Raw genomic sequence first — 26,673 nt, forward strand, 5'->3', positions numbered from 1 at the left:
TCAAGTGGCTTTGCAGTTGCCATGATAAAATTTATTTACTGAGTGCCAAAGAGCATCACGGAAGAAGAGAGTTGTTTTCCTTCTTAAATGGTCAAAACATAAGTTAAACCTGCCTTTAGGCTAGCTCAGCATAGCCTGAAGCCACCCTGGAATGCTTTCAACAAATAAGAAAAGTTGGCAATTTGGAGCACGAACGTTTGGGTTTTTTCAGCTGGCTTTGCCAGTTTTGGCTTGGGAGATGTCAAAGCTTTTCGCTTTTAGTGTTGCCTAAATACAAAGTAGCACTGCCCTTCTCCCCTTGCCCTTCTGCCAGCTCTGGGGGCCAGGGGTGGAGAAACGGGGAAAAAATGAAAAAAAGAGGAAACAGAGGAATCAGAGGGAAGAAAAGCCAGGAGGGATGAGGAGACCCGAAGAACCCTTTAATGGAGCTGCAGTTAACTCTTGTTTACAGCCCTTTCACTGTGCATTTAGGCACTGGAGCATTATAAATATGAACATGTAAGACAGGACTGTAATAGATGCCAAAATCTAACTTCTAACTCGTGCCTTATCTTGTTTTATTTGAAAATCATCATGCATGCTGCTCAGATGAATGAGATGCATTATTGAGGAGGGGTTAGGAGCAGCCTGGGGAGCTGGGTTGGGTTTACAGGATCTCTGGTGCTGACTGTGCCACTCTAAAATCAAGCTCCCAAACCCTCTCTCACTCTGACCTCTATGAGAAGCAGCTATTTTGTAATCAAGTCCATATTATCAGCAGACTCCTTGATGGCTTTTTAAAAATTTTCAACATGTAGTTACGTAATATAATGTGTAATGCTGCGTGCATACCCATGTTCAGTGTAGATGCATTATATAGATACAGACTGCAGAATGCTACCGAACTTGTGATGCATCAGCCAGGAAGAGCAAGCAAGAGGGCAGGGCATCTGTTCTGCCCTGGAAACAGAGATGTTCTGCGTCCCCCCCTGCAGCTGTGAAAATCCTCTCCTCTCTGCTCCTGTGGCAGGAACTGCTGGTGAGAGCTGAGGTCACTGAGCACAGTGAAAGGCACAGTGCTGGAGCCACCATGGGCTGTCTCGTTTTTGCCACCCCAGGCTCAGAGCTGAGTTGCTCCCTGAGTTTCCCATCACCTTCTGGCACTGCCAGGCTCTGCCATCCTATGAGAGGCTGGTGTTGACACCAGGTCTGTGCATGAGGGCTTTTAACAGCAGGACAGGTTTCCTGCAGAGCAGGCATGGGCAAATGACCATAATTCTGTCAAATCAGCCAGAGCTGGGTTACACTTTATGCCAGCTCTGTGCTTTATGCCAGACTGATGCCAACTGGGGGATGACAGACAATTCTTGATACAGCACAAAGTGCAAGTGGTGCAGAGAAATGATACCTGATCCAGCAAAAAGCCTGCAGGAGCAGTGCGGACTAATCAATGTATTTTAAACAATCTGAGAGGGCAGAATGAATTTCTATTGGATCTGCACTTTGTACCATTGGAATTGTGGTCATTTTGATCTGTTACTGAATGCCCTAAAACTCAATTTATTGGATACCAGCCCAAGAGTCTGTAAACAAAGACCTGCTTGACATGTCTGCATCTTCTAAGGGAAGAAGATTTAAATTCTTGTGGAAGAAGAGTTGTGTTAGGGGGTCTGAGCTGCTATATCTAATCCCATGCCATGCATATATTATATGCATATATTCCACGTAATGGAAATACATAATTCCTCCCATCCAGCAGCCTGCAAATAGGGAATGCTGCTTAGCTCTCCATTTTAGAGCTCACAGCCATGCAGATGCTGCAGAGATAGAATTGGGTTTGGGTTACTCAGAGATCTCTAGCACAGTGTTCACTTTACAAATCCTTTGCCTCCATTTCCTTGTTAAAGCAAGAACAACATCCAGAGAAGTATTTTATTTTCAGCTTTAAGCCTTCTGTTCAGGTTTCACTGTGTTTATTGTGAATCACATGTTTTGGGCAGCACACCCCTGTGTTTTTGTGAATGTGATCTCTGCATGATCCCACCAGGAATGCACAAGACACATAACTCATAACTCATAACTCTGGAGTGAATCCCTAGAATGGCACCTGGGTGCAGAGTCAGCATGTGAAGAAAATTACCAAGTCCTAGCACATGTCAAGGAAGTAAAGCCTAATGGATCAGGTGCCTGGAAGCAGGATATGAGCTATTGAGTATAAAACGTCCTTTTAAACTCCTGGGGAGGTGTTCTGTTTGCTGATTTATTGTGACAGGAGTTCTCATCCTCTGCCCACATGAAATGTCATCCCAGCTCTGGTATCAATTTCATCCCTCTGCAGGGAGATCATGGGGACAGAGCAACACCTGCTCTGCTCATCTTGGGGTGTCTGCGTTAGACCCAGGCTTGGCTGAGCAGCACCTGGGGAGGTTCTGCTGCTGCATTAGCTCTGCCTGCTTTTGGGCATGAAGGAAAATCTGTGGCTTTCAGGGCTGTCAATCTGGGATCCCCCAGTTCTTCCCCCAGAACTGAGGGACAAGATGGGTGGGATTCTAGCAGGGGTGTAGTAGCCATGGGATGCAAATGATGCCTTGTCCATCATCCTGCCTTCTTTCCAAATAAATGTGTGCATTCTAAAGCCACTATCTGAACTCATCATCCAAAGGCTGTACTGATAGCCAGATGGCAGAATCATAATTTTTTGTTCTTTCAAGCTTTTCCCCAGTAGCTTTAAATAGAAGAATAAATTTTCCACAGAGAAAGAATCTTCTATTAATAGCATTAGATCGTTTCAGCACTTGAAAGGAAGAAATTAATTGAGGGTTTTTATAAGGGTTTTTTTAATACTTTCTAAAATATTTTAAGTTCTTTTATTGTGCAGGCAAGAGTGTCCGCCTTCAGAGTTTTAATTACAAGGGAAAAAAAAAATTCTCCTTCTCTGAGTTCAAAAAACAAATATAGTGAATAAGATTATGTGAAATGACTTAAAATAAACATCTTCAAACAATCTGGCCCTATGTGTCAGCTCTCTGTCATGCTTTGATAATCTCATTCTGTTGTTGAAATAGATTTACACAGATTGCAGAGGAGGCTTGGAGCCGATTGAAAAGATTTCTGCTTATCCAGTGCACTGAATTGCCAATCAGAGGTGATGTTCTGGGGGGCAGACTCAATAAATTCCTCACTGTATTTTCTCATAACTGAGCAAATTCAGCCAGTTCTACTCCTGTGATCACACATTCTACGATCTCTCCTCATTCATTAAAGAAAACGAGAGGAAAACAAGCTGCAGGCTTCACTGCCTTTCCCAAATAAACTTTGTTATCCTCTTATGTAAAACACTGAGATATTCCAAGTGGCAAAGAACTTTATACACAGCCTCACTTAAAAGCAAAACCATAAAACATGTTTTGTTCTGCAGTCACCAAAATTCCAGTCATTTATAGCAATGAATGGGCAATGTCAGAGGAACATATGGTATTTTTAGCTCTGCTTCATTACCCAATGTTGTAAACCAACCCTGAATACTTTTAATGTCTAAAAGCTTTCTCAGAGAAGAAAGGCTGTTCCTGCATAGTCTTGATTAAAGTCAGGCTGTTCCTGTGCAGAGGCTCAGCAAACTGCAAGATGAGCAGTCAGAGCTGTGCAGAGGTGAAATGACAGCAGACACTGGCTGTGAAAGCAGAATGGGAAGGATAGCCCAGTGAGAAAGAGAAGAGTTCCTGGTAGGGAGATGTGATTTCAGTGTGAGCAACTCCTTGTCTATGGGCAGGAATTTGGGACTGAATCTCTGTGTTAGAGGCAGATGAGCTCCAGCCAACAGGACTGAGCCAGGGCACGCTGAGGCACAATCCCACAGGCCTGTAAGTGCTCTACAGCTGATGGGCACATTTGATACCAAGGGTCTCTGTTAATGTTTCACAACATCTTTTTACTCTTGTGTGTTTGCTCTTTGAATCCATTTGACCCCCAGTGAATTTGGTTTATGATTAAGTTGACCTTTTTTCCTCTCACTGCACAAGATCCTTGACCTGGTTTGCTCTGCCCTGCTCAGTCCAGACATGAACCAAAGGAAGAGGGGTCTGGCTTCTTCTCAATAAGTTCTGGCATTTCAGAATGAAGGACGGTTTTCCCCCATTGTTTCTAAATATTTCTTAGGCAGCCTCAAACAGATTTAGTTTGGATGTAACTTACACTGTACAGGAAGGGACATTGGATGAACTCATTATCTTGGAACAGTGGGGAGCAGTGTGGCAAGCACTGAACACCCTCCCAGTTCTTATAAAAGCCTGTGGATTTCAGAGTTTCTTGGAACATCACAGGATCAAATCCAAATTATGCCTAGACCAGTGAAATTCAATACTGTCATTACACAAAACAATCCACAAAGTCACAGCAGTCTGAAATCTCTGCAAATGCTGGAGAACAATTACATGAATTTCAAGAGAGTTGTATGGAAACCCTCAGGTATCTTTGTTATGATTACACTCATAAATAATCCCTTTTTGCAGCTAAGATATTGTCACTTCCTCTGTTGGTTCCCATGGAGGTTTTTGGTACGAGGAAGCTTTCAGGAGATTTTTGTGGCTTTTTAGTGGTATCCCCCAAAACACACAGAGGCTCCCTCCTGAGGAAGCAGTAATTTCAATATTGTGGGGGGTTCTTGTTCCCTGCTCTCTGTCACTCATGCAGGCAGCTGAGAACACAGTTAAAATATGAGTGCTGAAAAGAAACTGAGAAGAGGGAGTAGTTATTCCACTTCTCTTTCTCTTGGAACAACTAAACCAAACATAAATTTAGGTCAGACAGGGTAAAAATATTCCATGCTGGTTTTCCTCCCAAGATGTTTGGGCTTAGTGAGACATAAAAACAGGCCCAGGATATGGCTGAAACTAACAAGACTATTATTTACTTGTTTAATAAAAACCTCTTGCACTGAAACAGAAATTCAGTTCATATTCTGTGGTGGTTATAAAATAATAGTTTTGTCACAGAGCTGGTTATTCCTTTTGTGTAAAAAGTAATAAATTAAGAACTAAAAAAGTAGGAGAAGAAAGCAAGAAAAGAAATTCAAATATTCCTGCTGATGAAAGGCAAATGTTAGAAAAACACTCATTAGAGGTTTCTGTCTCAAAAACATGTCCTGAATGAAAATCAAGAGCTGGAGACCAAGGAGCTGTCTGGGATAGTTGGCTCAAAAAAAAGTGAATTTAAAACTTGTGGCCAGTAAAATGAACTAATTTGCCTGTACAAACAGAGAGCCTCCTGTCATGCTTTGGTTTGGGAAATGGTTGCTACATTTTGTACTTTTGCATAAGCCCTGACCAGAAGAACAGAAGTGGATTCGTGTAAACACTTCTCAAAATTGTAGATTCTCCATATTTTCTTTCTTTTTTTACACCATTACATTATAAATTAAGTGTCTAAACACAGAACTGGAGTAATCTTACCTATTCAGACAAAGCGTGCACGGCAGGACCTTGTAAATTCAAATTCAAATTTTCCAAAACATATTGTGATTCACAATGAACGGGCAAACAGCGATGTCTGTCTGTGGGACACGGTGCAGAGAGGGTTTGGTGTCCCAGGGCACACTGAGGCTGCTCCACCTCCACCCTGCTGGCCCCAACCCCTGAGGTTCCTTGACAGAGCCATGAGAAGACGTTGAGTAGGAAAATATTGGGCAGCTCAGGAGTTGCTGCATCCACTCCTGCTGGACCCACAGACTGCTCCAGGAGGAGCAGGGCAGCACCTGACACATCAACCACAGGTGACACTCAGCACTGCCAGCACTTACAGGCAGCTGTGGAGAACTTTTACCAGCAGACTTCTAAAATATTTCTTTAAAAAAGCCATTTCTCAGCAGTTACCATGCACATTTTAGTTTAGCTCCTGGCATTCTTTGTCCCTGCTTTGAATATGTTTCTTCCTCTGTGTGTTTCCATCTGAGGTGCAACCACTGCAGTCATTAAACATCCTACTTGTCCAGACTACTGCCTAATATTCCTGGAGGTTTCAACCAGCTGCAGACATATTGCTGAGGTTTATTCTGTGGCTGTTGCAGTTGTTGGAAGCAGTACAACCTCACCAACCCACAAGTCTTCTCCTTGAAAACAACTTGAATTTAAAATGACCTTTACAAGATATCTCTCCTGTTCTTTCAAACCTAACCATTTCAATAAATGGTGACAATGTCTTTTCTAAAATGTTTTTAGCAGCAATTCTCTAGATTGCATGGAAAGAATGTTTTATGAACTAAGAAATGAATGCAAAGCTCAGTTGTTGTACTGAACTGCAAGAAGACTGACTCCAGTTAATAAAACCAGTACAACTCTTGTTAAATGCAGGGTCCTTCTCCACTAAACTCAGTGCACTGTGAACATTAGAAGAAAAGCTGAAAAAACTCATCCATCTGTGCATTAAATTTGCTTTTTCTGTCATGACCTCAGCATCATTCTAGGAATTTTGAACTTGCCATTTTTAATTTATGCATAGCAATTTCATTAATGCTAAAATGTGTTGCTGGAAGGCCCTGGGAAGGTACCTGCCACACAGGTATTTATAATGGAAAAATGCAATGTAAGGACATTTCAGATAAGCTCTAATACGAGGAAAAATGCAACACAAGGGAACCTCTACTTTACCAAAAATTTAGGAGTCAATGTCTTGATGAAAGTTGGTGAATTTTGATACCAACAAGTCTTATGAATTTGCATGTGTGATTAGGGGCTTTTGAATCTTGCAATTTAGTAAGACAAATAATGATTTTCATCCATCCTCTGGGAAGAAGACACAGGCACTCTTAGGTTATTTTTGGAAGGCTGCTTGTTTAGTTTGGCTGGTATTTTTATTATCAAGAAGAATCTTGTTTCCTTTGCACTTTGTGAGGAAAGAGCTCGTTCACTGTCGAGTTGGAGTCACAAGATCACACCAGTGCTGCTTAACAAATGCAGCCAGGAGGTGTTGAGTCCTCAGCACCAGCTGCTCACAGCCCCACTTCGAACACTGCATTTCTTGCTAATGCAGGCACAGCCAATAAATCACATTAGCAAGAGGAATTGCTGTTACTTCCATAGTTCTCCCTGCTTGGCTGCTCAGTGACACAGGGAGTTAATGGACAGACATTGCTGTTCTCCTGCCAAAATTCTCATTTTGTTATTGCCATGTGGGACATTGTCTCTCTGTTTTGCTGTTTCTTACACAGGCCAAGGATTACAACTCAGTAGCTTGTTTTTCCTGGTTCCTATAATAGAAGAAGGAAAAAACCTGGAATGGAGTAATTCCAAGAGCTGCAGAGGAGACAGCTTCATATGTTTAGAGTAATTTCCATGTTTATTCTTGCTCTGAAGATCCTGCCATTTCCATTAGGACATTGTGGTCTTGGTTCAGGCAAACACTGATAATCACTACAGTAAATTTGATAAGCAATTATTTCTCTTGGCTCTCCACCAGTGAAGAATTGAATTTTAGAAGGCATGCTGCAGTTTGGTTAGACCAGTGCTTTAAAACCTTTATGAGAGCTTTGAGAAGGTTCCATGCTAAGGATGATGTTTAATGTAGGATTTGACAGGTGACAAGTGCCATCCCCCTTGGGGACTTGGTGGCTCTGTGTTTAAGCACAGATGTGGCTTTTCAAAGGTGCTGGGCGTTTGTGGTACCTTGCTTTGGGGAACTGCTGAGTATTTAGTATAATTGCCTTGGTAAGAGGCACCAGTAGACAGTGGAATAAATGATTTTTTAAAAACAATGTTTTCCTTTAAGTATTTCCCACATGTGCCTTATATTTACAGAATATTACATCCAGCAGAGCAAACCATCCCTAGAAAATGTTTAACATCCATTCAGATGAAATGACCTCCCAAGAAGGTTTCCTTACAATTTCCATACCAACCAAGTGTATAAATCACTGGTAGCTTTAGAACAGTTTTACAAGGAGCCACATTGGATGCACAACCTTATACAAAAGTTGAACTTGGTCACTGTGCCTGTTTTCTATCTACCTTTCCCTGCAGCTGTTCTGGTTTATGTCACATTTTTGTTGTCTAAGCATTCCTTCTCCCAAATCTCAGTTCTGTTCTCTAGAGCAGGCCTGGAGTGAGCAGCAGACTGGTGGCTGAGGTGTGTTTGTTGCCTGCCAGTGGGTGTGAGGAAAGCAAGAGTGTGAAGCAGCAGAAGTGATAAAGGAGAAAACAAAACAAAAGGAGATGCTCCTGCATTTCACAGAGCACAAAGACTGTTTTCCATCTGCAGCAGTGGCACTGAACAGTGACAGCACCAACTGAGAGCTGTGATGTGTTCGAGCAAAGAGGGAAATTATGCATGGAATTACAAGGGCATGAAAGTGCCCAGGACATGAGGATTTGATTAATTCTTGAATAGACAAGTTTGGGATAGATATAAAGTGAGAGCTGACTGTGTGTCTGACAGACACAGGCTCCCATAAGCTGGAGAAACTCTAAACAGATCAGTCCTGGGCCATGAATCCCAGAAAAAGCAGTGGATGAATCCCAGAAACGAATCCAGAATCCCAGAAGAGCAGTCCCTGCTGCAAACACTGCCCTTACACCAAAGGCTTCCCTGGGTGTTCCATGTCCCTCCAAAGGCAGCTGCTGTCAGGGATAGCTGCAGTGGAAGGGATTTGAAGGTGCCTCTTGGAGACAGCCCAGGGTGTGTTTCAGTCTGCAGACTCCCTGAGGATGCTATAAAAAACATCCTTTCAACAGGTTTGCAGCAAGGCTCCAGCTAATTAAACAACTGCAGGTGATGAAAGGCTGGTCCTGCAGTGCAGACACAGCTCCACTGCTGAGGGCATCACCCAAACCATCCCTGTGCTCCCTGTGTCCTGCAGCACAGCATCCCTCCAGGAGCCTGGGGGAACTGCCCAGCCCTGGGCATTTGTGTGTGGCACAAACCCCTGCAGCTGCAGAGGGACAGACTTGGCACAGGCCCCCGGCCCTCTGCAGAGGCAGTGCCCATTTGAAAGGATTTTTATTTCATTTGAATGGATGTTTTGTGGGGAGATGCTGCTCTGCTGCCTGAGCCAGCTCTCACTGGGGGAGAGGCTTTGCCTTCTCCAAAGACACTGTACAGGCTCAGGTAACTGAATTAACAGTGATTACACAGCAATCCCTCATCAGGCTCATTTTCTTATTGTTACTGAGCTCTTTCTTACCCAGGTAAGGCTGTTGTGGGTTCCTTTATGCAAACACTGACAAACCTATTTTGCTAATGAACTGCTAATGTTACACCGTGCATTGTAAATCACAGCAAGTGGTGTTGGAGCTTGACACAATGATCCAAAAGCATAAAAAGTTCCTGATTAATTTCTTTGCACCTTGGCTCACTTGGTGGTAATGCTGGTAGGTGATATGTCAACTTTCCCAAGGAACGTTTTTTGGAAGGAATCACAAATCTCAAGCATACAAAGCATATTTTTATCTAAGAGATTTAGCTGGAGTTGCCACTTCCCTGCTCTCTTTCCTTTGATAAGCATAATCTGTTTCCCCATTCATGTCAGGGTAACCTGGTTTTAAAATCCAAATACTTTGAAGGAGGCTCAGCATGACAAAATGGAAATAAACTTCCCTGGCAAGCACAGCCCCCTCCTACCACCCACAATTATGCTTTGGGGTTTTTATTTTATTTCCTTCCATTAGAGAAAAATGTTAAATTGTAATTTAACATGCTAAAGAGCAGTGGAAATTACAGAACAAGGACAAATGGCAAACCTTGTGAGTCTGAAGTAAAAATGGAAGTTCAGACTTTGGAGACCACTTAGTAAACTTGCATTTCCATGCAGGGAAGTACAAAAACTTAATCAGGATTTAAATCACTCAGCAAAAGGAAAAGTGATTGAGGCCAAGCACAGCCTTTACTGAGGGGAAGCTGAACCCAGAGCTGTCTCTGTATTTCCCTGCTGTTTATCTTTGCATTTTCACCCTGCCTTCATGGATCTCTGTGAGTCTGCAGCCTGCACACGTTTCCTGTGCCAGATTTTCCCCCCAAGGTAACTCAGGGGATGACGTGGATGCCATGTGGATAAACCTGGCCCACTCTCCATCTGCTCCCTGGGAGGTTCAGCTCTCAGAGAGATGAAATCCACGGCGGGAAATCAGGAACATAAAGGGTTGCAATAAGAGAAGAATTCAAGCCATTTTTTTCCTTTACACCATTGACCAAACCAAACCTAAAAATTTGGACAGGTAAATGGCTGAATTGACACTTCAAACCTGTAATTTTCCCTACGTTATTTTAGTGGTTTTTTGGTCCAATTAATTTGATGTGTCAGAGCAACAATCTATGTCACATAAGCAGCTGTGCACCCAAAATCAGCTCATGATTACATTCAATAATTGCTACAGCTCATGATTACATTCAATAATTGCTACAAGTACCTTGCCTTTCTAAATATCTAACTGTTAAGAACTAGGTTTTCACTTTTATAAAGGATTCCAAATTTTTTTCCAAAATACTCCCAAATAATACTGCAACATTCATAGCTTCAAATACAAAGTCATTCAAAAATTAAATAAATGTCAGGTTCATAAAAACTTCTTTTCTCTTTTATAATTTTCAGTTCTAGTTTCTAACAGTCATTCAAAACTGTAAAAATAAAAATACTCTATGTTCAAAAAAACTGAAATGGAAACTTCAAACTGGAACATTCTGCTGTAGCTCTCTTTCAAAGAGAGTCAAGAAAGAGAGCATGTCTGCAGAAATGCAGGTGACAGAAAACATTTTTAGAACAAGGAAGAACTCTATCACAGGAAACATCTAACTGGTGCAATAAAAAAGCTCTTCAGTTTGAATTCTGCTTCTCTGGAACATATGACAGAAGCATTCAAAGGCTCCCAGACATGAGCAACTTATCCCTATCCTGCACGTTCAGTCACTGTGGTCAGTTCTCTGTTTTTCAGGATGCTAAACTAAGGAAAAGGGGGATTGTTCCTGCTGCTAATTCTCTGTCACAATGCTCAGGATAATCTTTACTCTGAAACCAACACCACCTTTCTGCCTTCCCTGCCCTGCAGGCTCCTCTCACTGACTAGGACCACCTTGAGGGAAGTGCTGGCTCGGATTGGGAGTGACCAGGGGGACACAGGAACCCCTAAAAGCTCAGCTCCCCCTGTGTCATCCTCCCTCACCTTTCTAGAGGAACTCCTGAATTGCAGGCAGCGCTGAAAGTTACTGGTGCTAAAGGCACCTCTACCCCAAAAGGTCATTTTGATTCCACTCACTGTCTCTGCCCTCTGCAGTGGACCAAAGGGAAACTTTCTTTCCTTTTTTAGCTCAATACATGAGTTGCAGAGAGAGATGCAATGACAGTAAAGGGGAAAACATGCAGAGCTGCATCACAAACCAATTCATCAGCAAACAGAGCATGCCTGCCTTACAAATTTGCCTGCAGCTCTTGTCTGCTGTGTTATTTTTAAACTGCCTGCAGGTTGCAGATTTTTCAGTGGTCCTTCTCTTACTAATGTACACACAGGATTTAGCAAGGCACAACTTTCATTACTGTGAATTTAAGTTACCAGAATTCCCAGCACATTAAAATTCAGCATCCTTCATCTTCCCACAAACTTCTTGCTGCATTCACAGGAGGACATCCCGTGTCCCCTGCAGCCTGCCTGCATGGCAAGGTCAGTGTGACTCAGCCCTGCATCCCTGATGTTCCTCAGCCTGTGGAATGCATCCTGCAGTTGCTGTAATCAGCAGGCATCCAGCTCCACACTCAGATAAACCCAACTCATTGAGCCCAGCGCTCAATTATAAAATATCAGCCAGACATGATCACCTCAGCACCAGCCCCAGCTGCGGCAGGAACAGGGCTGTGGCAGCTCAGGGCACTCTCCCACCACACAATTCACAGAACTCCCAGCAAACCTGCCCCACTTCTGTGGGAGGCTGGCTGGGATGGAGGCAGGGTCTGACATGTGCAAATGGGAGAGCTTCTGTGAGCAGAAAACCTTCACAATGATTGCACAATTCCCACAGAGAGGGGAATTGCAGGAAGAGTGCTCTATTTATGGCACCACAATGTTTTATGGAAGAAAGCAAGGGGGTGTTCTTCACCACAACTGCTGCTGATGTAAACAGAAGCTGCAGATGCTCAGACTTTCTGAGGGGTCAGACCCTGGAGCCAAATGTAATGAATATTATGGTTTGTTTGCTTCTTCTTTGTTGCCTGGTTGATTGTGCAGCCCAGAGCTGCACTGCAGAGTCACTTTGGAACCTCTCCCCCCTCTGACTGGGGATGTCTCAGACATTAACCCACTCACACTGCACCACTGCTAGGAGCTCTAGAAATAACTCCAGACAGCATTGTGAGAGGAACTTGCCCACATCAGCAGCAGGGGCACAGCCACATTGGTGTCCACCCCTTTGGCACACACAGAGCAGGTGAGGAGTTTGTGATATGGGAGGGGTTTATTCTGAGGCTGAAGCTCCAGCACAGGAGTCTTTGCCCTCATATGTGTACAGCAAGGAATTTAAAGTGATTTTGGCATAAACAGCCAATAAGCTTCAGCCAGAGCTAAATCCTGTGACCCCACAGGGCTGGGGATTGCCTTCTTGTGGGGCAGTGAGGGCAGCAGGCTGGCCTGGCTGTGCTGGGCTTAAACTGCTGCTCTCTGGACCCTGATAGTGACTGTCCCTCATCCTTCCACATCACACAGAGAGTTAAGCTGCTGCTTGCTTCCCCCTGCTGATTTGGAGAGTCATGGTTTGGCTCTTGGCTGTTTGTATTTTGCAGACATCCCCTGTGTAATTGCATGGCCTGGCCCCAGGCTGTCAGGCTCTGGGAGAAATAACCACATTATTCCACAGAACAGTTAGCATAATTAAAATATTGACTGCAGATTAAAAAAATGTGCTGAATGTTTCACAGAGTGGTTGGAGGGTTGGCAAGCCTTGGCAGCTTGTTGGCTGCAGGAGCTGGCTGATATTTAGGAGTGCCTTCTCCTCCAGCAGTCACTGCTGTACGTGGGAACTGCTTTTTGTGCTGTCAACTTCTGGTCTTCCAGGCAGCCAACCCACAACCAGGAGAAAATGAACTGACTGGAAATGAGGTGTTCCAAGGGCTCTCTTGTGATTCTCATTGCCAGTGAGATCACTTCCTTGTTATTTAGGACTTCAGGACACCTCTCTTGCTGTGTCTCTATCTATTTTTCTGTCCATCTCTCCCAATGCACACTATAGAAGCTGCATATGGTGAGAAGGACTGCTTGTACCATATGAGAATCATTAATAAAGTTAAAAAGCCCACTAAAACCTCCACTGGAACATATGTTTTATCTGCTATTCCTTCTTTGACATCGGATTTGTACCTGTGTTTCTTCTGCAATCAAAGTCTTTGCATTTCCACAACCAAGAGGGCAGAAAGGGAAGCAAGAAATGCAGTTGGCAGGGCTGGTGCAAACCACAGAAGCACTGAGGGAAACCTCAATGTCCTTGTGATATCTCCCCATTCCCTTAGGGGAATATCTGGGACCATGAGCATTGCTGGAGACCCACAGGTTCAGGTTCAAATGATTTCTTGGTTCTTTGTGTATCCTCTATCTGGCAAAAACTTCAAATGGCCTCATGCTACTGGTACTAAACAAAACATGTGGGGGATGTCTGACCCACTTTGCAGACGCCTCCATCCCAAAGGAAACACAGCAGAGCTGGTAAATCAACTTCTTGTTTAATCCTGACTTCATGCTTGAGAAACCCCTGCCCTGGGAGGAGCAGCAGTGCAGGGTGAAGAGGAGCAGGGACAGCTGAGCTTGTCCCTCTCCACTGCAGCTCCCAGGGACAGGGCTCTGATTCACAGCCTCATCTACAGCTACTTGGGGATGAGCTAATTTCATGAACATTTCTATTTCCACTCAAGAGGTGTCACAAGAAATGACCAAATGCTATTTCCTGAGGCTTCTATTACAGCTTTAAAGTGATCATAATAGCAAGTTAATAAGAGATCTACTCTGCCATTTCCATTCTCATTGCTATTGCTGTAATCAAGAGCAGCTCTAATTCCTCAAAGCTTATTTCTGTGGTACTTCTCATTTTTGAATACACTGCTAGGAAAGGAGCAGAATATCTTGGCACTCCAGCTGTGGTCTGTAGGCTACTGCCTTCCTTCTGTGCAATGCTCATTGCTATTTTCTGCTCTCAACTTAATCCTGACCTCCAAATTGTAAATTATAAATATCACCTTGGGTAGGCACCATGTGTTCAAAGGAAAGAAAATTATTACTTTAAATCTCTTGTAAATTAAACCCCCAGATAAACTCAGTGGAATGACAAAAAAGGTGTTCTAAATTCAATACAAAGAGAGAATTTCACTGGGCATGCATGATGTGTGTGGGGAATTGTCACAGCTTTTCTCTGCTCTAATAGTTTACATAGCCAAGTTTTAGTTTGTCTCCACTGAGTGATTCATCTCTATTACCAGTATTTTCAAAATTAAATGGAAGAGGAGGAATGTGTTGATTCCCCTGCTGTGTTTAATAATCTTCCAAAAATTGTTTCCTGTTTACTTGGAAATCCCCACCTCCATGCTGTGATTTAGGCATTTTCACCCTGTTAACTTAAAAACAAAGCCTAGAAGATGCTGGATATGTATGATCTTGCAGTCATGAAGCAATTTGTGATAAATGTTGCTGTTCCAGAGAAAAATTACTTGGAAATGTACATATGTTCATAGCTTCACATTCCCAATTTAAATCTTAACTGGTTGTTGGGAAAAAAATACCAATTGCTGCTCAGTTTTCATTTCTGTAACAGGTCTGATGGCAGCTTCTCTTTCAATAATAACTGCCCTGGTGCTGTAATACAGATCTCAGTAAAGCCATCAATAACCCCATTTAGGGGAATGTCCCACTGTCCTCTGACACTGGCTGGCACACAGCTCTGAATACTCAGTGGCTATTGTTTCATGCAACACTTGTCTATAAGCAAAACTTGTGGTGCCTTTTCAAGGAAAATTATTAAAAATACCTAAATTGATTTTCCAGCTGAAGCATTACCTCTGAATTCCTGTGGCTTGGCTGGACAAAAAGGAAAGACTTTTCCCCTCAGCTTTCTCAAGGAATAAATTTTCACAGCAGTCCTGAGATTTTACTTGTATAGCACATATCAAACAAACTCTTCTTTATATAAGATTTGAATTAGCTCACAAAAGTCAGCGTGTTCTGTGTTAGCTCATGTGAAGAGTTCATTTAAAAGGCAGCAATATCCTGTGACCCAGGAACAGAACTGGAATCTGGGGATTCCAAAGGAATCTGAGCTCTCTCAGCTTTTCATAAAGGTCAGCATTTTTTAAATGAGCATTACATTTATGTTATTAACTGGAGGCCATGTGAGCCTGATTTACAGATGTGTTAAACTTCCACTCCCCTGTTAAAGCCATGGGGAGCTCTCAGCTCTCCAGGGTTCAGGAGGCTGTGGCAGCTCCCTGCAGCTTTTGGGGGGACAGTGGCACCACTGCCTTGGTGAGCATCTCTGCCTGCCCTTTGCAAGTCACTGTGGGGTTTTTTCTAACAGGTTTTTCCTCTCTTCCCCTCTCAGATGAGATGGAGCAGTCCCCTGCAGTGCGTTCTGACTACTTGGTCTCAGGGATTCGAACTCCACCAGTGAGGAGGAACAGCAAACTGGCAACACTGGGCAGGATCTTCAAACCGTGGAAGTGGAGGAAAAAGAAAAATGAGAAGCTAAAGCAGACATCTGCAGGTAGGCTGAGAGCAGGAGAGGGATGCTGCACAGCAGAGCTTTCATGGGACAGGTTAAAGGTGACCAATTCAGAGATTCCAGCATTCAACAGATTATTAATGTTTAAGGCTCAGAGGGGCCCATATAGGCTGACTTCCTGTATAACACAATTTAGTACATTTAGAAGGAAAGGTCAAAATATGAGAGTGAAGCACAAGCCTTGCCCCCAGACTGCTTTCCATGGGCTGTCCCTTGTCCACACAGGCTACATTTATGGCCCCAAGTATTGTCACCCCTTTTATTTGGGGTGACGTTTATATAGGTCACAGTAACATGATGAGAAGTGACAGGAGGGAGCTGCAGCATGTGAAATGCCTTCCCTCAAGCAGCTGCCTCTGAGGGGAAGGAGCCCAGCACACAGCACAGCCTCCTCTCACTGGTCTCCAGAGACGTCCCAGGAGATCAGTCTGGAGGCAGTCTCACTTGCATTTTCATAAGATGGGACAGTGCAGTTCCCTCCACTTGCTTCTGTATCCTGTGGGTGTCCCAGTGGAGGACACTGTCCAAGGCAGCTCCAAGGTGCCACAGTAAACAGCACAAAGCTCTGACATCCCTGTGACTGCACTCAGAGTGAGCTGACAGCACCTCATACCATAAACCTCAGCTTTATATGTGATGATTTTTACAAGGAAGAGGCAAAACCAGCTCATCAATCCATGCTCCCCAAAACAACATCCTTGCAGACCTTTCCAGGCACACAGGAGTTCAGACTAAAGGGAATTTCCATGTTGCCTTTTTCTCACCCCATTACATGACTGCTCTGTTGGTAACTGGTGCTGTGTTGTGCCCCTACTTTGTGCAGTGCTGGAGAAGAAGATGGCAGCACGGCAAGGGAGGGATGAACTCATTAAGAAAGGCCTTCTGGAGATGATTGAGCAAGGTAAGTAAAAATTCTTCCCTTTTTTTTTTTTTTTTTTTTTAATCAGAGGCTCTTTCAGGACAGTAGGAAACACGTATTTTGCAAAAGCAGAATAAACAAGCAAATTAATAAAAACCTTCAATCCAGAGTGGAAAACTCAGTGTCTGAATTTAAGGCTTGTCATCCTTCAAACTCCTCCCTGCTGCAATCAATCCATGCAGTTCAGTGTTTGATGCTCTCCCATCTCCATGCAGCTCTGTGTTCCCTTGGTTTACAGCTGCAGCCAAAGCTGGTCCGTGTGTTTTATGTAATTGCCTAAACCCAGCTAAATCCTTCTGCCAAGAAATCCAGCTCAAGCTGGATAAATACAAACTTCAACATACAGAAGCAGTCAGCTAACATGAACAACGGATGCAGATCCCATCAAATGATCCCAATCTGATGTTTTCAGCTGTTTTTCCAAGTTTGTGGTGTAGGGTGTTACCAGTCCACCTGCTTTTCATTCCCATGGAAAATTGAAGCATTTAGTGCAGTCATTTGAAAGCTTTCCTGAGTCCAAACCAGAAGTCATGGAAGGAAAGATGATAAAGTGTCAGAAACACTCACAAAGGACATGGTTCTTGTTCCAAAGCCCTGACAGATGCTCGAGGGAGACACAGATCTGGGTGACTGTTCTGTGAGATTAACTGAGCCCCCAGTGTTATGGACAACATCCCAATTGCCATTTCCACCTAAACAGAGATAAACCCCACAAATCCATCTTTACTTTGAAAACATCATAGCAGAAGGCACTGTCATGAAAGAGGACTGGCCTTTTGAGTTTGATTAATCTCACAGATAGAAGCTGTATTCTTGGAAAGTAGTAATTGAGTTTCTTTTGTATTAAACAAATGCCATGCCTATAAATAACCCCTGGGACCATACTGATGCCAAGCTGGAGTGAAGCTGAGCAACTGAAGAGTCAGAAAAAGAGCATTTTAAACAGGATTTCTTTTTCCATGGGAGTGAAGCAATTTTAATATTATTCTGTTGGATATATTTTAAATTTTATATTAAATAATCTATCAAACCATTCATTCTAAAATGGAAGTTCTTAGAGAGTTCATTTTTAATTCCTGTCCATTGAAGTCTTTGTGTCTCTCATAATTCTAGATAATTACATGTCCTATTAGCATATTAGCATTACTGTATATACATGATCTCCACAAGGAGCAGGAAAGTTCCCTATAATCCATGAATTTGAAGTCATGCTCTGCAAAAAACCAGTAAAATAGAACTTCTGTAGAGCACATTAAGAGGCAATAATGAGGAATCAATAAACCTCTTGCATGCATAAAGAATGGTTGGGAGGAAAAGGTGATGCCAAGCAGCAAGATAATTTTAACAAAATTAAAATAGTTCAAATAAATATAGTCCAGTGAGGTGTGAGGACAAGCTGTGCTTTTAACTAGACAGCTGCAAACAGACTGCTTACCTGTCTGCAGGAAAGCTGCCTGGAGCTCCTATAAGCATCACACAAATTTCCAGTGCCTCCCTGTGCCCAGAAAGGGAAGAGTGGATCACAGTCAGCTGAAGGACATTGCAGCTGCCTGCAAGTTATTTGTCTTTACAGAGTATTGTGAATCTCCAGGGTTATTTTATTATATTAGCAGAAGAAGCTTATTAACTGGAATAAAAACTGACCCAAATAATTCTCAGTAAATGATCAGTGCCCTACTTGGACTGAGCTGAAGTGACAGCAGTTTCAAGGCTAAGTCCTCGTTTATGCAGTTAGGTTGCAATTGTCAAAGCAGCAAAAAGACAACAGTAAATCCTCAAATCCCTCTTTTCCATCAGGCTCTACTCCACTTCCAGGGAGCTGTTTCCTGCTCACTTTCATAAACAGCCCACCTGGGAGGATGCTGCAGCATGAGAAGCCTCATGCATTTGCAGTAGGTGCCACTCAGTTGGCAGTGTCCCTGGCAGTGCCCAGGTGGCTCTGAGCTCTGCACAGGGCTGGTGCAGGATCTGCAGTGCCCTGGGAGCAGCCCAGGGTGAATGGCACTGTCCCTGTGTGGGTGCTCAGTCACCCTGGCAGGTTGTGTCACCCTGTGTCCTCACACAGCCCCCCGGCCTGGCTGGTCATTCACAGCATGGCCTGGGCCACCTCTGTCCCCTGCTCCTCTGGGGCTCTGCTCACACAGGGCAGATGCCAGCCTGCCCTAGAAAACTCCTGAAATGCAGCTTCCCTCTGGCAACCAGCTTAACTCCCTGAGGGATGACATGGGTCTGGAACACAGGGAGGTCCGTTCCCAGCCGAGTCCCAGCCCTGCTCCAGGTTACCTTGCAATGCTGAGGGGTGGGGTTCTCCTTCCCCCTGGATCTGATGTCTGTGCTTTGTCCTGTCCCCAGACCATCTCTAAAATACAGTGTTGTGACCCACTGGCACCCAAAGCAGCACACCCACTTTGATGTAAGCACCAACTGATCCTTCCTGCCCCAGAACATCACTGCTGTGAGTCTCAGAAATGCCCCAACAGAAACATCTTCTGCCTGCCAATGCTTCAGTAGCCCCTGCCCTCCAAGGGGCTGAGAGCTGCAGGAGTCTCTGGTGCAGATCCTTTGTGGCCCAGCTGCCTTTCTCCAGGCTGTGCGGGATGTGCAGAGCAGAGTTACCTTGAGCACGTTTAGGGCGCTCCCCCCTCGGTGTTTGTCCCCTTGGTGAGCACAAGGCTGATCAGGTTTATCTGTGCTTACAGCTCTGGGCAGGGGCTGCCTGTCAAACCACATGGCAGTGGTTCACACACCCATGATTATCTACAGGCTGCCTTCACAAGGAGCTGAAATGTAGGCAATGAACTTTTTCCCCCTCCCCTTCCCTGTATCATAGCAACTGTGCTACTGCAAGGGCTATTTTAAGAACAGTAACTTTTCACCAAACGTGATTATGAGACAGACTGAGTGAGCTCAGTGTGCAAAAATACTGCATCCCTTCTGCAGCATCTCTGGGCCAAAATCTGATACCCTCACCCAAAAGCACAGGAAATTACCTTGCAGATTGTCCAAATAGCATCAAAAAGAGGTAGCTGTGAATGTTGCTGATTTAAATCAATGTTCAAGGATTGTAAGAAAACACGGCCCTGTCAGGAGCTTCCAGAAAGGAGTGTCCAGGGATGAGAAATACAAGCTGGGAGGTGAAGGGTGGACAGCAGGAGCATCCATCAGCATGGAGAGCTGCCCAGGGAGGGAAGTGATTGCTTTCTGTTTCTTTGCAACAGTGATGTAGATCTTGTAAATTCTGAGGAAGTAAAAGAGTAGTTTGTATTCTGAAGACTCTTGCCTGAATAAGAGAATACTAGAAAAGCTTCAGTCATCAAGATGCATACAGCTGCAGGGATCACTGGCACAAAAATCTTTCAGAGTAAGCAAAGGGAGCAGTTTCTAGGTCTGCATGAGGAAGGATTTGAATTTCTGATCAGCTCAATCACACAGGATACACTTTTCAAAGCTGAGTAACTAAAACTGCTAAAACCCTGCAGTTTGGTAGGAATATGAGCAGCCTTTCCTTCCTGCAGCATTGCTGGATGGCAGCAAGTCGTGCACAGAGCCTGGTACAGCCCAGACATGTCAGACCCACCTGGGAATGTGCTGCACCATGGGCTCTGCTCGTGCAAGGAAGGAATTGCCCTCTCCCAGAGACCTCTGACTGCCCATTGCTCATCTCCCACCTGGCAGCTGCTTCCAGAGCTCCGTGGCCACTTGCTGAGGCAGCTGGATGTCCGCAGAAAGAGGTGTCTCCTTGAGAAACCCGAGTGGTTTTCATGCCCAGATGGGTTTGCTCACAGGATTTACATCACAGGTAGTTAACACAGAGATCAGGCGCTGCTCCCTGTGCATGAGCAGCTTTAAGATTCCCTCTTCTTAAGAGGATAGCAGGGGGGCTCAGCTTCCACTGCTCATGGTTTAGCTAAGATGAAATGATGTGTTGTTTTAGATACTGAAGGCAAAGCCTGCACTGGTGACGATGGCACGAGGCTGACACAGAGCGAGGCTCCAGCAGCCGTGTGCCAGGCACTCACCTCAGAGGAGGAGCAGCAGGACACCACAACTGCAGCCACAACGAATGTGACCTCCTTTGGTGAGGAGCTGCACTTGGATGAGCTGAAAGAAGATGCAGGTATTGCATATAAAATGTTTTCAAAAAACTGTGAAGTGTTATAAAAATATTTCTGCTGAGGGGTCGAATATGTCAGTGCATTAAAGGGTCAAAGCACCTTGCTCAGCCCAGCCCACACTAGGTTAGCAATTGGTACTTAATAGCTGTGATTTTTGAGACTTCTATCAAGCTGAGGAACTACACAAAGCTTGGCATGATGGGATTAGTTGAATTATGAGATGATCCAGTCTTGGCATGGTGCCCCTTTGGTAGCAGCAGTGGCTGCTGTGAAGATGAAATAAGCTTCTCTTAAAAAGATTTCTTGAATTTCTGTGCCAAACCTGAATGTATTAATCCTGGCTCAGGAGAACAATGGCAATACACAGCCCACACTGTCCATGTCACCACTCTGTCCCCAGCATGCTGCAAACACCAGTGAATTTTGATTCCAGGAGCAGAGATCAGCCAAGCCAGGCTCCTTTGGTGCAGCCCTGCCGAGGCACTGGAGCAGCCAGCACAGCCCAGCAGCTGCAGGGCTCCATTCACCTCCTGACAACCAAGAAATGCAAAGCTCCAGAGATAATGCTTTATCCTGGTTTGTGAGCACTGTCATGTGGTGATTATGGATTTTCCTGCCCTCTGGGCAATCTTTACACCTTCTCCATCTGCCCTGGCTGCCTTTTATTCTCTGTCCCACCCCTTCAGGCCCTGCTTTCTTGGGGGTCCCAGCCCTGGCTGCTTCCACCCTCGGAATGGAAATCCTTCCCTCACCAGCTGAGGCAAAACCCACTCATCTCCTTGTTCTTACAGCAACCAGATCAAATCTTGACCAGATTACAGGTTTCTTTTCTTCTTTCTCTATTCTAGAGCATTTAATTCTCTATCATATTAATTCTCTATTCTCTAACAATATTCTCTATTAATTATCTATCTAATGAAATTTCTTTCTGAACTTGTAATTCTTACCATTGGGACATACTATCATGGAAAGATAGCACTAATAAGGTGTCAAGTGTCTAACCTCATGTCTCTGCATAACCTTGCAGTGTGATTTAAAATTTACCTTACAATGTGTTCAAAATCATGTATTGAAGCTTTCAAAATCATCCCAATTTCTTTCCCTAACCCTAGTTCCTTTTATTGTCTCCCTAAAACAATCTTTCCTGTCTTTTGTATTTCTTTTCCTCCATTTTTGAGGTGTCATTTTCCCAGGTTCCACAAAAAATAACAGTGGGATTACATTCTCCTGTTTCCTTAGTCTGAGAGACTCCAATTTGTAGGAAGTTTTTCTGCCTCTTCCTATTGGTGGCCTCTGACTGATCTTGTCTTTATGTGCTTATTTCTCCCTGTCTGTACATCCTAGCATTCCTGTCTCTAGTAAATGCAACTGAAGGAATTAATTGGGAATTAGTGGGAAAGCTCTTCAAAATTGTCAGTGTGCTGCTAAATTTATTATAATGTTGAGTTTTTGATAACATTTGCCCTTGGGCTCAATCTAGGCCTAAAGCAGTGGGTGTCTTTCCAGATTCACATGAATAAGTGACCAGCTAGAAACAAAATGAATGGATTTGCTTTACACCCATTGTGTTCTATGTCATCCTGTGGGATAAAGGCCAAGGAGGAGAAGAGGAGAAAACACAATTTGCAGAATTCATGTTCATGTTAATACACAGAAAAGAACAGCCAGGGCACAAAGAGGGCAGTTTTCCCCACCTAACCTCGCCAGTGGGCTTGGGGACAGTCCCAAAGGGAGGATTTCTACCTGGTAATGAGATGGCATTTTGACAAGTGGCACTCCATGAATAACTCTAGTGCTGAGCACTTGGAATACTTTCAGCAGGATAATATTCACTCTGCAGTATGAAATCTGTTCATGGGTTTGTGTGCTCAGGACTCAGCTCTGCCTGACACCCTCCCAGAGCAGGGTGGAGCTCAGGACCCAAAAAGTCTGGCTGGGGCTGGAGCCTTTGGATGCACCTTGTCTGCAGCAGAGGCCCCACTGTGGCTGTGCCAGGCAGCCCCTCCTGTGCCAGGGACAGCCACAGGGGAGCTGCTGCCAGGGAAAGCATTGCTCCCCTCAGGGGAATGCACTCAAATCTGACTCATTTTCCTCTCCAGCTCTGAACATCTACTGGGGCTCTTGATCTTTCACTAATGTAACCCATTAGTGACTCTGTTTTTCCCTTCCTCTATTACACATTTTGTCTCCTGCGCAATGGGCACAAACACCCAAGTGATGTCACCCTGGAACAAGGCATTTCCCTAGAAGTACATTTAAAAAAATTATTTCCTTCTATAATTCACATAACTATCCCATACAGCAGCTTTCCTGTCATGACAGATTTCACAAGAACTCCTGGTAATGATGCATATTTATTCTTTCCTGTCTCTTTTGAATGATAAATACTCATTCCTCCCCTTCTAGGCACACTCATTAATCTGTTTGTCAACAAATTAAATGCCATTATCTTGCCAATGCTATTGTTTCCAACTGCCTGAGTGCCTTGGTGCCTCCCCACGCACTCTGAGCACGAGGCTGCTGAATGTTCATTAATACAGAGAGTTTGAATTCCCAACGAGACACAAAACTGAGCCAAGAAAAGATTTGTGATGCAGCAGCTGCGGGTGCCACTGCAGTGAGATTTTAGGAGATGGCCTAGAATGGTTTGGAGGGAAAGGTGCCCTGGACAGACAATCCAGAGTGCCCAAAGGAGCGGGATTTGCGCAGGAGTTCGGACCTCTCTCATGTTCTGCATGACCCCAGCTCTGGATCCTCAGCACAGAAGACATGGAGCTGCTGGAGGGCCACCAAAAGGATCAGAGGGATGGAACAGCTCTCCTGAGAGGGCAGCCTGAGAGAGCTGGGGTCAGCCAGCCTGGAGAAAAGAAGGCTCCAGGGAGATCTTGTGGCAGCCTTTCAGTACTCGAAGGGAGCTTATAAAAAAGATGGAGACAAAGTTTTTGATAGGACCTGTTGTGGTACAAGACAGGGCAATGTTTTTAAACTGAAAGAAGGAAAATTCAGGCTAAATACAAGGAAGAATTATTTTATAATGAGGGTGGTAAAACAGTGGAGCACACTGCCCAGAGAGGTGGAAGATGCTTCATCCCTTGATACATTCAAGGTCAGGCTGGATGGGACTCTGAGCAATTTGGTCTTGTTGAAGATGTCCCTGCTCATTTCAGGGGATTGGACTAAATACCTTTAAAAGTCCCTTCTACACAAACTACCCTATGATTCTGTGCTTAGGAGAGATTTAAACACTGATCTCCCCATTTGGATGAGTGGGGTAGGAAAAATAACCCTCATGGCTACTGCTGAGCCCAGAGTGGCTGGAAATGCACTTTGGAGGGAGCCTGGCCATGGCTGGATCAGAGTCAGCCCCCAGGCTCCCTGTGGGTCCCTCACCAGCCCAGGCAGAGCTCAGGCCATGTGACAGTGAAAGCCCAGCAGTGAGGCTCTGTGTGAGTCTGGGCACTGCCAGGGCAGCTGTATCTGAGCAGAATTCAAGGATGCTAATTTTGGACTTCATCACTGAAATTTCACCTGTGTCCTGCTTCACTTCATGCCTTTCTGCATCTATTCCCCTGTGCCCTCATCACAGCCTGGTCAATTTGATGAACTGTTCAGTGATTCAGCCTGCACTAACTTTCACAGCTAAGTGCTTTTGCCATCCTTGCAGAGACAGTCCTGAAATGAGCAGTGCTTCACCATCTCAAACCAGGCCTTTGGAGACTGATTTCTTTTCTTAAGTACTTCACCAATTCCCTGTTCCACTCTAACTGCTCAGATCCAATAGCAAATCTTTTTTGTGGCAGGGTCTTTTTGGGTATCAGTTTTAACCTCAGAAAATGCTCAACAGCTCTGGAGTCAGGTACAGTAAAAGAGGGCTCAGAAAGCAAGTATTAAATAAGGTAAAATTCATATTGGGAAAATTAGCACACATGAACTATTGGAAGGTCAGTTTTTAGGTGATACTCTGGGTTTGATATTCTTTGCCCTTTGGCTGTGTGTTCCTAGACAGAAGAGTGCTCACCCAGGAACTGTGCCACCACAGCTGTGTGCTCTAAGAAAATTCATTGCTGTTCTCAGAAGTTGCTTTGCCTTGCTGCCCTCATTATTTTTAAAAAAAGGAGAAAAAGGCTTTAGGAAAGTAAAGGAAGCTCAGCAGTTTTCTCAGGAACATCAAAACCAACATTTCCTCAATATCCTCATATGTTTGATTTTTCACCTGCCCTGGCTGGTTGGCTGTTTCACACAGTTGCTTTCACAGTGGAAAAGAAGTGTTTCTAGCTGTGTGCCATGTGTTCAGTTTTTCTGAATGATCCTGGCATTGTCCCCTGGCCTATCATTATTAACTTCATGTTCCATTAATCTTACTCATCTTCCCACCAGCCAAGAAACCTTCAGCACCCACAGAAGAACTGGAAGATGCCAGCCTGCCAGCGTCTGAAGACAGTCCACAAGCCTTACTTGTACCTGAATCCACAGATTCCCCCCAGAAGCAGACAGAAAGAAACCCAGCACAGCTTCCCAGCCCTCCATTGCTCCCAGCTCCACCACCTAAGGCAATCTCCAAAATCACCAAGAGCATAACAGGTCAGTCATCACTGCTCAGTAAAGATTTCCCCATCCTTGATGAGTTCACCTCCACAGCACTGTCAAATCCTTTTTTCATGCCTGTTTTGAAGCCCCACACTGCTGAGAATCACTCAGTTATAGTGAGCAGTGACCATGTCTGGCTGCCTGATAACAATGCACTGATCTTTGTACTACACATATTTATCTGAACCTCTCAGGGAATTATTTGTTGTGAGTCTACACCACTAAACACACATAAAACAAATCAAACCAACTGCAAACATCTGCTGAATCTCATGCTCATATTGATATGCCATAAAACACAAGGAAGATTTAAATGTTTTCATTACCTGGGCTCCCACTGGAGAGCAGGACAGCAGCCAAGATCTAGTTCAGCTCAAAGGTTCTGCAGAGGTTTCTGTCTGAGGGGTTTGCTCTCTGGGGCAGGTCTAAGCTAGAGCTATGAAATCTGCTCTGAAGAGTGATACACCTGGCAATCCTCTGTGCCAGACTTTATTGAACATTTCCAAAAGCAATTCCCCTGGGCCTGATTTTCTAATGCATTGCCAATGTTGTTACATGTCTCAACATTCTGGCACGGCAGAAAGGGTGCTAAAATGAGAATGATTTTAGTTGGTTCCAATTTCAGGGCCCCTACATATGGTAAAAGCAGCTAAAAGGGCCTTATTGCAAATGAAAATCAAGTCCTGACATCTAAATGTCAGACCTGTTGGATATTTAGGCTTTTAAATGACAGCCATTATGTGAGCCCTGATTTGCATCCACACTCATTATCTGGCACAATGAGCAGGATTTTCAAAGTCACCAGGAAACAAAACATCAGAGGGGTTCTGTGACCTGACCACTGGGGCTTAGAGAAAATATTGAGGTTTTCAGCCTCTTTAAAGAAAATTGCAAGTACTTCTTTCCCATAGAAACTATTCATACTTTGTCTGTGCTTAAAAGCTGTAATAACTCAAGTGGGAGCTGGATTCAAAATGGTATTTTAGTGCTCCCCAGGAGCTGCTGTTCAGGTTATTTTACTGTCCTGGGCTGTGGGTGAGCCTCGAGCCTCCCCTTCCCCCCTGCCAGAGGAACAGGCAGCCCCAGAGCCCCTCTGCCTTTGCTCAGCTGAGGAGAAGGCCATGCCAACATCAGATGTATTTGGAAACCTGACCCACGCAGGGTACAGAGATTACACCTCGACCGAGCACTTCAGAGCAGTTAGAGTTCGGGTTTTTTTCTGCTTAACTCAAATATTTCCTGTAGCATCTGAGATATTTTGAGTTTTGGTATTTAATTCTCATTTACATCTTCCACAAAGAACAACTTCGAATTTTCTCAATGATTCCAGTAACTCTAGAGCCTTTT

At 44.2% G+C, this 26,673-nt stretch overlaps 1 protein-coding gene across 2 annotated transcripts in view; it reads left to right on the plus strand.

Annotated features, from left to right (window-relative positions):
- Positions 1-26,673, plus strand: part of PHACTR3 (phosphatase and actin regulator 3) — a 73,856-nt gene that overhangs the window by 9,516 nt on the left and 37,667 nt on the right. For both annotated transcript variants that reach the window (XM_059480736.1, XM_059480737.1), the window contains exons 2-5: positions 15,526-15,687; positions 16,529-16,606; positions 20,559-20,741; positions 25,117-25,320. In XM_059480736.1, coding sequence (XP_059336719.1) covers positions 15,531-15,687; positions 16,529-16,606; positions 20,559-20,741; positions 25,117-25,320 — 622 coding nt within the window. In that variant the 5' untranslated portion in view covers positions 15,526-15,530. The remainder of the gene's footprint in view (positions 1-15,525; positions 15,688-16,528; positions 16,607-20,558; positions 20,742-25,116; positions 25,321-26,673) is intronic.

The sequence above is a fragment of the Ammospiza nelsoni genome, chromosome 12 (assembly GCF_027579445.1).
Source record: "Ammospiza nelsoni isolate bAmmNel1 chromosome 12, bAmmNel1.pri, whole genome shotgun sequence".
NCBI lineage: Eukaryota > Metazoa > Chordata > Aves > Passeriformes > Passerellidae > Ammospiza > Ammospiza nelsoni.